Source organism: Python bivittatus, unplaced genomic scaffold, assembly GCF_059951505.1.
Source record: "Python bivittatus isolate LINGU-HERP-01145 unplaced genomic scaffold, Pbiv_v1 ctg000080_np1212, whole genome shotgun sequence".
In the NCBI taxonomy this organism is placed as follows: Eukaryota; Metazoa; Chordata; class Lepidosauria; order Squamata; family Pythonidae; genus Python; species Python bivittatus.
In genome coordinates, this window is record NW_028277035.1 from 37392591 (window position 1) to 37404710 (window position 12120).

At 40.9% G+C, this 12120-nt stretch overlaps 1 protein-coding gene across 9 annotated transcripts in view; it reads right to left on the minus strand.

Annotated features, from left to right (window-relative positions):
• The window catches only part of TNIP1 (TNFAIP3 interacting protein 1), a 66173-nt gene that overhangs the window by 20716 nt on the left and 33337 nt on the right, over positions 1-12120 (minus strand). For 7 of the 9 annotated variants that reach the window (XM_088133861.1, XM_088133860.1, XM_025163956.2 and 4 more), the window contains exons 5-6: positions 11760-11831; positions 1332-1538 (exon numbers count right to left, since the gene is read on the minus strand). In XM_088133861.1, the coding sequence (XP_087989987.1) occupies positions 1332-1538; positions 11760-11831 (279 nt within the window). The remainder of the gene's footprint in view (positions 1-1331; positions 1539-11759; positions 11832-12120) is intronic. The other 2 variants (XM_007423969.4, XM_007423974.4) reach the window with 1 other exon arrangement.

The following is a 12120-nucleotide window of genomic DNA, read 5'->3' on the forward strand; positions in this document are numbered from 1 at the left end:
CATCTATAGTAATTGATAGGAACTGCATCTTCTCAGTCCTAACTGGACACCATCACTAAATATTAAGGTTGTGCATGCTTCAAAATCCAGAAGTGCTTCAGATCTCATGCAAGCACAGCATCTCTGTATTACTCATGAAAGCAGCCCAACTTCTACATGAAGGTAGTCTACTTTAATGTACGTCCTGCATATATATAAGATCCCATGCAGTTCTTCCAAATAATTATTGAAACACACTTTATACTATATTGGTTTCCTCTAATCTTATGAAAACGTATGAAAAGGATGGGAAGAAAGAACAGGGAAACCTAACAATCCATCTGTAGCATGAGAAACTTTCTATATTTGCCAGGATCCCAAATGGAATTCTACCCCTCCCCACCCTCCAAATACATAGTACCCTTTTTACAATAGGAGAAAAATTTGCATTGACGTTAAAGGAATAATGTTTCTTCCTGCCCTATCCTTGCTCAGTTGCTCCCTTTCATCCCCATGGACAGGTTATTGTTAAAGTAACAGTAAGTGCTATGAGCAAAGCCATGTTAAAGTGGCCCTAGAGAGAATTTCTCAGAAAAAAGGATGAGTATCATTTCCAGAGGTGACACAACTGTTTCTGCCCATTTTTAGTTGAGTCACCTAACAGAAAGTGTATGTCACTGGCAAGTGGCCTGTCCCAGGAAAGATTCTTCCTCCCTTTACCCAAAGGTTTTACTGATTAGTCTATAGCCTGGAGGAAAAAGTATTTCTGATGCTTTGACAAAGACCGGGTCTTACTTCCCTTGAAAGTTTCACATCCTTGTTGGAAACTGACATCTAAGGAAAGAATGAACAAAGGAATAACTTTACATTTCCTAATTGGGGTCAGAGAGCCTTTAAATGACGGATGATTATTCATGGCAGGAATTGCTTTAGGACAATAGAATGCCACCGGGCGTGACAAAATGATTTGGAACATGTCAGAGTTTGCAATAAAGCGCTTGCCCAGCCATGAGCTCACTGTAGGGGCACAGGCAAACTGAAATCTGAGCTTAATATAGGAGCAATGAAACTGAACTAACAGGGTTTTATCCATTCCTGCAAAAAATGGATCGGGCAGAGCAGTATTAAGGATGTCACAGAAATAAAAGAGTGAAAAGAAGGCGAAGGACCATAAAAGGCATAATGCAACCAGGTGACCCGGGAGGGTATACTATGGTTGGGCACATAGGAACATTTTCATGGGATGGCCCACCTGTTATGGCCATTCAGTAGGATTGGGGGAAAAAAGAAAAAGAAAAAACAAAGATGAGAACTCAGGAATACAGAGAAGCAAATGAACTGTGCACATCTACCAGTAGCCCTCGGACCTGAAGAATGGATGTCCTCTGCTCGTTCTTGTGCACTTTGGAGGCCAGGCGGTTAAACTCCAGAGCCATACGCCCCAGATGGGCAAAAAGCTGGGTTTTGTCAGACTCCTCAGCAAAAAGACTGAGCGTGTTCTCGAAACGCTGAAGGTGGAGCATAAGGTTGGCGTCCTCGTTCGGAAGTGGCTCTAAGTCCTGCAGAAAATGCCCCAAAGTAGAAAATGGTATTAGAAAAGCAATTTGTCATTTTTCACTTCAATTTAGGCCTGGAAAGTTCACTAAATGTGATCACCTGATATTATTCTATCCTGCACTTAAAAAAAAAAAATTTTTGTTTGTGTGCAGTAGGAGGGCAACTGAATAGGATTCATGCTGTTTAGAAAGGTGGGAGTATAGATCTTCCCCCTCTTATAGATTTTGTACTAGGAAACTTCTCATACACGACACGCAGAGAGCTGCTTTTTTGCCCCTTAAGGTCCTATTTGCTTAAGTGGAGATAAGAAAATTGTCCCATTTGGGGATTGCTCTGGAGAATACCCAGTGTTTTATAATGTAATTCATTTTTTTTCTGCACTAGGCATACTATCAAATCCATTGTACCCCTTTCCAAATGGTCTCCTTCCCCACAAAATATAATGCCCGTCACAGGGAAAATGTGCCCCTTTTGATTCCTCCTTTCTCCATGTCTTCCACCTTTACAATAATTTAATTGAAGAGGGGACACAGGTCTCTTAAAAGAGGAAGGGGGTTTTCTCTTAAGGCTGGACTGCAAATCCAAGGCCAGCATTTATTTCCCTCTTCAATGAGGACCTGTATCTGGGATGTCTCAGTGATTCTATGGAACTTACCTATGTCAGTAATATCCTGTGTTTCCAAAATGACTCATTACAGAATTCTTACCTCTTTTACCCCTCTATGATTTCCCTGTTCCTGTTTTCCTAGACAATCTCCCATAAATACAAGCTAGCATTTACCTTCCTTATACAATTTTTTAAAAACTCAAGTAGTTGGCAGACATACCACCACTGAATATTGCAAGGCACAGCTTTTAATAAAGAGAATTCAGTTCACAGATTCCTAATCAACAAATCTAGGTTAAATTTCTACAGTCACTATAGGGGCCAAAAACTCTCAGGTCAGGGGATATTGGGTTCAAGTCAGAATTGAGTAGAGGTTGAAGAGTATGTTTAAAGAATGTTGAGTCTTGGTATTCTCATTGTTGTGCAGAGTATCTTTAACACATATTGTGGGTGTCATTTGTGACTAAGCTGTCCAGGGCTTGGTTTCAAAACTGGCTTGCAGGACCAGTGCTAAGTACTAAGTGCAGAGAAAAAGAAAAATAGCAAACATTTTTTCCCTCTTCATTGAGCAACTATAGTCTATTCCTCATTTAGGATGATGGCAAATGGTTTTTCTGGGCAAACTATATTGTGATGTGAATAACAGATTACTTATTTTAAAAATTAAGCCTGGAACATACTCCAAGAAAGCTTAACTCTGAGTGTACACTACTGGAATGCTACTCTTTGCCTTGACTAACTTCCTAAAGAGCCACAGGGAAAGTAACAATAAAACAGCTGAAACTGACCTCTGCTCCAACTCATATTTCCAGATAAGATTCAAATCTGATCAAGGAACTCAGCTTGCTCACATAAAGGCTATGCTGAACTAGAAGGGCAAAGGCACGATTCTAACTACATTTGTTTGAATGGAGACAGAAGCCACTGCATAACCAGAGGGCATTTTTACGGGCAATCCCACCCTGACAAAATGTTCCACACCTATTCAAATAAATATAGAGGCCTCCTTCAGACTTTCCCCATCCAAATGAAAGATATGGAGCATTTGGAACAAGACCCTTCCAACAGAGGTAAAAACATAAACCAGAACATACAAAACCATTAAAAAAAATCCTTAGCTTGAGGCCCCTAAAGGTCTCATTACTAATAAGTCAATGTAGCCACACCCATACCAGCATTCCATTAACATCCTGGCCCCAGCACCTGGAGAAGAGCTAGGTCTTTACTGCCTTCCTGAAGGCTGACAGGGTTGGGGCTGCCATATCGGAAGGGGGGGGGGGAAGGCTCTTCCATAAACCAGATGGCATGGCAGAGAAGGCCTGCTTCCTAGGAACCCCCAAGTGACATTGCTTCACCAATGGGACCAGAGCATGCCCGCTCTGCTGATATGGACAGAAATCACCAGGGAGAAGCGATCACACAAGTAATCTAGCCCCATGCCATACAGGGCTTTAAAGGTAGCAACCAATGCTTTGAATTGAACCCAGAAGCCTACTTCACTACTATTTCCACTCTAATGGATGATCCTTCTGCATCTGGACCAACTTTTCTTCTCTCCCATTTTAAGAATGCCTTTTCCTACCTTCTGTTCTCCAGTTGCAGAATCTCATTTTGCAGTTGCATTAGCAATTTTCATTCCAATGATGCACGCAGGCTCCCCAGACACAAGTTCCACAGAATGCTGCCATATCTGACCGAGAAAGCCTCCTAACTACACTTCCTTAACAGCCTTTGCTATTGTGAGCTACAACTCACTCTTCAGAGCCAAGAGTTCTAAGCACATAAGACTGACCCCTTGCTCAACAGCAAGCACAGCCGGGTTGGATAGTCACCTCACAGGCAGTCCATGCAAAAGAAATCTTTTAAGGTGAAAGGCAGGGAAATACCACTTTTCACTCAGGACCTATAAGCTGACTCATGATCTCCTCCCCTCCACAGGCTGCCCCAATGAACTTGGTTCAGGAAAAAAAAAATCCAGTCTTGCAAGAGACTTTGCCCATCTCTCCTGCAGATGATTCATGAGGAAAATACATCAAGAAGGAATCATAACCTGTACATCTGTCATTACTCCAAGGACTTTATTACCTTATAAGTCACAATATAAGGCATTTTGAAGGAACATAACTATACTCAAGGCAGATTCTCATTAAATTTTATCTGTTCCTTCTTGGGCAGCTTTTCCCAAACTCATGCCCTCATGATGTGACAGACTATAACTCCTGCAATCTGCCAATATGGCCAATAACCAAACATTACATGTAAGAAACAAACATTAGTTTTTTTTTTCAGGGTGGAGTGAGGGAAATTATAGAATAATGGTTTGTAAATGTAAGCTTTAATGACCTTTTTTACCCACTTATCACTAGTATACAACAATGAAAAGAGTATGTAGGCACTCTGTTGCTTTGGAAATGGAGATCTTTACATTTTTTTACACCATCTTCTAGCACTTGGTAGGTATTTTCTTACAGATGCTTTTTATGATGAAAATACAGCCTGTGGCTTTCCAGGAATACCAAGCTAAAATCCAAGGCCTTTCTCCACTTTACACTTAATTATGCCACAAACATGCTCTAGCAACTTCTTCTTTTCCTGTGGTGACCCCAGGCCATTGCCTTCAGCTCATCCCCAACACATGAAAGCAACTCAAATCCTCTCTAGCTGTAGCAATGTTGAAGTAATGTTTTTCCCATTATTCCAACAATTCCAGTGACAGCCTCAAGTTGAATAAAATCTACCAGCTTTTATCACTTATTAACATGGAAGGGAATGGTTACAGAAGGAATGGAGGTGCAGGTCAGCAACCTGTATGCCAGTATCATTTGTGCTGATTTAAACATGGGGGTAACTTTAAACTCAGACAAAAGCCCACAGTCTAGTTATTTCTGTCATAAAAGGATGATGCCTCAGACTGATACATTCAGATGAGCATTTCCTACAATGTATATGCCCACTTCATTTCAACAAAGCCTCAGTCCCCTTCAACAACATACTACCCTATAGAGGAACTATATACTGTGAGGGTCAAAAGGAGGGCAGAGAGGATATCTGCAGACTCTTCTCATCCTGGGTACAATCTGTTCCAACTTCTTCCTTCAGGACGGCGCCATAGAGCTCCTTATGTTAAAACATCCAGACATCAGAATAGTTTTTTCCCTCGTGCCATTGCTTTGCTGAATACCATGTGATCTTTTTTTTTTTTTTTTTTGCTCTTATCCAAACGCACCGTTGATTTTGCTGTTATCACCGAAGATAAATTCCTTGTGTATGTTTTATACTTGGCCATTAAAGTATTGGTACTGGTATTGGTATATGCTATTTATAGCAATCCTCCCAATGTCCCAGAAAATCTTACTGCAGCAAAATTCTTTTGAAAATAATTTTTGAAAGAATCTAAAAGAATCATGTCTTTCACCTCTTCTAAAGCTCCTATATTTCCGCAATTCATATTCATTTCCAAACATATATTATTAAAAATCTGATGCAGATTTTAGAAGTTGGACTTCATTCAACCGCATATATTGGTTTTAATCTTGCTTCCTGTTCCAGACCTGGGAGTTCCTTTTTTAAAATCTCAGAATGGTTAAATATTTACTCATGAGAAAATAATTGTGATTTAAAATATACATGTTGCGGGTGTGTATGTGCACGCTCATGTGTACACTATACATCTATGAATAAAAAATCCCTGCTAATTTTATGGAATTATATAACATAAGGGTGGAACATGACATCCCTTGGGCACCCATTATGGTTGTTATAATAATTAATTATAGTTGTTTGGAATAATTAATAAAGCTATGTGTTTGTCTGGAATTTATTATTGTCTCTGATGCCTCTGGATCAGGAATTATTCAGGAATTAACAAATGTCCAGCTAAGGGCCAGTTTGGTTGACACAACTGAGAGGTATCTGGGAAAAGTTGCTTTGTTCATTTCTACCCCAGCCATCGGTTTATGTAGGCGAAGACAGCATGAGAACGTTTGGCAGTGCAACGCTCCCAATTATGCCTGACAGGCCCATGATGGCTATTTACCCCACCTAGTTCCTCCAGAGCTGACGTCTTGCCTGTTCCATACCACTCCAGACCTCAACAAAGTGGGTATGTTTTATTTTTATATTAGTATAGCTGCTTCCTTAAACCTTCTGCTTCAATAGCCTCACCCATGCTGTCTCGGTAGCAACACGTGAAGAGACTTGTTCTGTCTCAGAGTTAAAAAATAACTGGGCTAGGATTCCCCCTTCCTCTGCATAAGAGCCCTGAAAAAGACATGAACAATGCCAAGTAAATGGGACTCACCTTCGGGAAAAAAAATGGGATCCCTGGATTGGATAAAGGATTAGTAACTGTTAAGAAAGAGCTGTGTTAAATGATATCCAAGGAATCAGTCCCTATTTCCTTAATAGAGCGCATGGAAGGTCCTGTTTTAAACTGAAGCAATGTGGCAGAAGAAAGGGAAACTAAACCTCCTAAACAGGATGTATCTATTTTAGAATATAATCAACAAAAAGGATTTGTTAGGATTTGGTTGCAAATTTTTGCTTGCATCCTAACTACTCATTGGGGGAAGAAGATCTCTTCAGTTTATGCATGGGACTGAGATCCAGCAGAGGGTTGTGCTGCTGAAGTCTTGCCCATGGCTTCCTCCTCCTATAATCTGCTGCCTGATTGTTCCAGAGGAACCCCGTGTCCTCCCAAGCACAAGAGGGCATGGCCATGCTGAGAATTATGAGCACTGTATTCCATCATGTGTGGGGGGAGGAACACTTGGGCCACTTCCAAAAAATAACGCTAATGCAAAATTGGATGTCCAGATCAATGGCCCGATCCTTCATCTACTGCAATTCACTGCCAAACTGTCCAGATCTGTAGGGGTACCAGTTGTTATGGGCACCAGTTATTATAGGCACATTGACTGCTTTTGTCATCTAGCTTTATCACTATCCCACTTCAGCACATTACTATTCAGTGGGACAGCATTCACAAATCAGGGCACTGCAGTATGGATGGGATGGATCTTCTGCCAGGAAGTGCCATGCTCCAGATCTGAAGTTGAAAAGGTCCTTTGGAGCAAGTGTGGGTGACCATGCCACGCCTCTCAGCGCCTCCTTCAAGGAGCTGTATTATTTTCTGGGCTTCCACAGCAACTGGGTAATTCCTGGAAAAATATTCAATTGGGTTAAGGAGGCTCTCATGTATCACCAAATATCAACTGAGAAAACTTCTCAGTTTTCTCCATCTGACTGAAGGTGATGGACAGAGCTGATGGGACTTTATATCTAAGAGCAAAATCCAGCTTTCCAAAAACAAACTGTGAATCACGTGTTTCTATCAGAAATGAAATGCATGGACAAAGCATGATTCCAAAAAAACTTGCTGAATAAACCACTATACCAAACTGGCTCTCCATCCATGTACTTGGCACATGTAAATTTGTAATGTAGTCTAAGGAAACTTTGTCCCTAGATCCCTGTGAGGAGGGGAGGGGATGCAACAGTCTAGCTGGCTTGTTCACGAAAAGCTTGTCAGAGCAACAAATGCAGCAATGAATATAGGCCTTGTCATCTGCTCCAATACGAAGCCCGCAAAAGGCACAGCGAATGAGATGGGTTGTTTTTAATACTCCAAAATTGCAGAACTGCAAGACTTTTTTCCTCAAGAAAGGAGGGATACATAGCTGGTCACTGTGACAGTTCTTCCCATTTCCTCCTCACAAAGTGGGAGGGAGTAAGCAAGCAGCCCCCACCCTGCCCCCAGATTTTCAAAATGAGCCTGTAAATAGGGATCCTAACCTTGCTGAGTACAGACTAAATAAGATAGGAAAATTATCTCCTTATCTCCCTTCTGGACCCAAGAGTCTCATAGGGCAAGACAAGTGCCAGGAGGCCTCAGTTTTCTAGGCACAGAATGGAGATAATAGGAGGATATTTTCGCTTAAATGATAAAACATCTGCTATTTGTTCTGTGAGCCAGAATGTAAATTACTAAAAGTAAAAAATGAGGAAAAAAATGTGCCTCTCTGATCGGGTACTAGGTGAGCCTATGATAAGTTTGTTTTTGTGGTGAGTCCAGACCTTGATAGGCTGCTCTGCCTCTTTGGGGACATGACAACACTGCTCAAAGGCATCTTTGATGGTCAAAAAGTCTTGGTTAAAAATACCATAGTTCCTTTTGGTGGAAGGAACTGCCTGGAAAGAAATGTTGAGGAGGAGGACACTATGAAACTCTCAGCAAACTGTAAAACTATAACTCCCAAGGAAAAATCAGAAATGTCCACTTGCAGCAAAGAGGCAAGTGGGATCTGGATGGGCATGAGAAGTAAGTGCCTATTTCAGCACCAGAATCCCACTTAAAGGGAATCTCCTTGGTAAACTGAGTCAGTGGTGTGATTAGTGCAGCAAAATTAAGAACAAATTTATAGTTAAAAACTGGCAAAGCTGAGAACATGATGTATATTCTAGATACTGCTACAAAGTGGGGGCTCCCAAAACAGAATATATTTTAATCTAGCAGATTTCTATTTAAATTACTTCTGAGGAAATACAGAAGCCCTAATAATCGAATACAAGTGGATAAAAGTGCATATTTCTAGCTTAGTGTAGAGGCTAAAATTATGAAGGTGTTTAGTATTGGAAGCAGGATCTTTAGAGAAAATGAATAACTCAAATACAGAATTTCTAAAAAAATAATTAAAAATATAATTTCTAAATTCCAAAGATGCAGTAACCAATCCAATCTATGTTTCAATTTACATGGCTTCTTGCAACAAGCACCCACAGCAGTTAAATAATTGTACCTTTTCATACAAATCCAGTTATATGCTCCCCAAGATCCAATGTAATAAAAAATCATGTTTTCTGCGGTTGTCCCAAGAGCGTAGAAGTAGGGGGAAGTAGACAGTGATCCCTAATGGTTACAGAATTCAGGAGCTGAGCTACACACAGGGCACCAGCCTTTTTCTTAACAAAAAGTTAGCGCTGGTGGAAAGGAAGAGGGGAAGATAAAACTTTTCTGTAAGTTCTCATCAATAAACTCTTTCAGGCAAACTAACTTTGTCCTTAACCCTGGGTAGTTGTGTTTTTCAGGAAACAAAGCTCTAGGAATGCAATTGACAGTAGCCACAAAATTGGGGAAGGAGGCAGTGTCTAGAATTCTTCCTTTCAAAGCACATAAGCATAGTCCCTATTTTTGATAGGGTGAGATAGGAGAAGTTCCAGCTGCAGAGTAGTGAGCCCTACAGGCCATGAGTTTTGCATGCTGAGGAATCAAAAGTTTTACTCTTCTGCATCATGGGTCTGAAGCCAGCCCATTCCCAAGACTATAGGAAATGGGGATGCTAAATAAAGTTGCAGGCACTCCCAATCATTGCTGATGGTGAGAAGGAGAAGTTCAGTGCACTCTGCAATGAGCCCTGAGCATAAAAGTCAACGAGCAGTAGTCTCAGCTAGACAGATCTTGAGCACTTGGGACACTGACGTGCAAAAGGTCATTTTCCCCCATAAGTACAAAGTTGATGCTTCAGGAATGAGAAAGGTCATTAGACCAAATATAAATTTGACTTGAGATTGGCCCAAGGGAAAATCCTCCGGTCTTAGGAATATATCTGTGTTCTACTAAATAAAAAGGGGCCACGGGGAAGATGGTCACAGAAACTAGAAAATGGATACAGGTTGCAGGTATCTAATTTTTATTTTAATATAAAGAAAAACTTCCTAAGGATAAGATTTGTATAACAGTGGAACAGTCTAGTCTATCTATGGAAGTTGTGGGCTCTCCATCTCTGGAGGTTTTTAAGAAGAGTTGAGGCAGCCACCTCTTGAGACTGGTTTAACTGGCTTTCCTGCACACTGCAGAGGGATGGACTAAGGAACTGTAAGGTCAATTCCAACCCCACAGATCTATTACTCTGTGTGTAATTCACATTGGGAAAGGAAGGGAGTAAATTTGCCAGGATTTCCATCATTCCCCAGTCAGGGAATTGGTTGCTGGTATTTTTTCTGCTGGAGCAGCAGCAACAGCTGCCAGATATTGGTCTGGAACTGGTACAGAAACTGCCCCACTGCCTGGTTCATCATCTGGGCTAACTGGTCCAGTTGGGCTGCAACTTGGATCTGATACTGGAGCAAGGCACTGGTGACCTGATTCATGTTCATGGGTTTACAAGAGGATCTGCAGCCATTGTTTAATCTCAGTGTTGAAACACCAGCTTCCCTGCCATAGTGTTGAGAGGAAGAGGAGAAGGAGGAGGTACATCATGCTGTCAGAGTTCATCCCAGGTATGACAATGCATCTCAACTCTCCAGACACTCAATTCCTCATTCAGCAACTTGGTTACAGCACAAGCTTCGTGGATATGACAAGGCTTTATAGATAAAATATATGTCCAGAGCAGAATGCAGAAATGAAGCTCTTTATTTGTGTGCTCCAAAGTTTAAATTCCTGGTCTGTTCTTCCTGCCTTTTCAAGTCAATGAAGTTTTGGTGGTTTTTCCAGCCCTGGGAGTGACCTTGATCTGCTTATTGTTGACATAATCTTACCCAAGCACCACTGGTTCTTACCCCACAAGCTTCAGTCCCTTTCTCAAGAAAGGCTTCGTGCTCTACCTGAGGCCTGAGACACTGTCTGCCATCCTCCTGGCTGATTGCTCAAGCTTGCAAGTGTACACTGCTACCAAAGGACAAGGAAATAGCTGACCTGCTAGTAGCTTTGCATATATAAGTAAGAAAGGAGGAAAAAACCCTCTTCACAATATCAGCTTTAGATTATTTTTCTCACATCGTGTCCTAATAGTTTCTATGAATCTGTCCTGGGAAAGGGCCAAGTGAACAAATCATGTGGCACCTGCATGATCTGTACAGTTTTGTGCTTCTAGGTCTGCCACCCAGACCCCAAATGTCAACTGCAGTTATATTCCGCTGATGGTTCTATACAGAAAAAGCCAGCTCCTTGGAGACAAAGCACACAAAGCAATCACAGAAACTAAACTGGCAATGAGAGGAGCAATCTAGCACAGGAGGTATGAATGCACTATGCCTCCCACTTCTATAGTTTCGTAGGATTAATCCCCTTCTCCATTAAATGGAACAATCTTCTCCCCCGTCCCCACACTTTGTCTACCATAAAAACGAAGGGATGGGAACATATGTATCTTTTCCCCCGATGGTCAAAAAGCACCTGGGCAATATTTTGAATCTTAACAATGGCCTACAGAGAAACATTCTCTCTCTCTCTCTCTCTCACATACACACACACACACACACACACACACACAGAGATATTGGCTCTAGATAGGCTGCCTGACACTGTCAAATGTTAGACTATTAATCTCATTGAGAATGGGGTGTAACCTTTTCTACAAGATGCTACATGGTGCAATATAATTAAGTATTGAATTATAATTAGTATTTAAAAAGTAATCAATCAGTCAAATCCATGTAGATATCAAGGTTAGCCTGTTTTCTGGGAAAGGCTCCATAATTACCTGTCCCTATTTTCATTTCTAAAACTGCTTGAGGAAGTTTTGAGAAATGTTTTACAATTGCAAAAGAAAGAAAAAAAATCCATGACATTTGCTTGCTTTTACATTGTAGCTAAAATATTTTTTAAATTACTTACAGATTTCCTACTATTTTCCTGAGAGGACCTCTTATCTTCAGTGCCAACAATTTCAAATTCAGATGAAGATCCCTGGAGAGAAAGAGACAAAGGGAAAGAAAACATATTTAAATGTCTTGTTTTGTTTTTAATTATATAAACTGGTGATCAGGTAGCCTTGAAACAGATGACAAAAATTGCAACCTACAATAAAATGTAGGAAAGGGCTTCATTACCCCATCTCCCCACTCTGTTTTCCCCTGTGCTTTTTCAAATGACTATCAACAACCCTTGAAGACTGAGCTTTTTGGTAGGAGAGTTACATATTTTTATATATTTCTGTAAGCCTCTGCCAAAGGTGCTGAAACCTCCCTCATAGAGC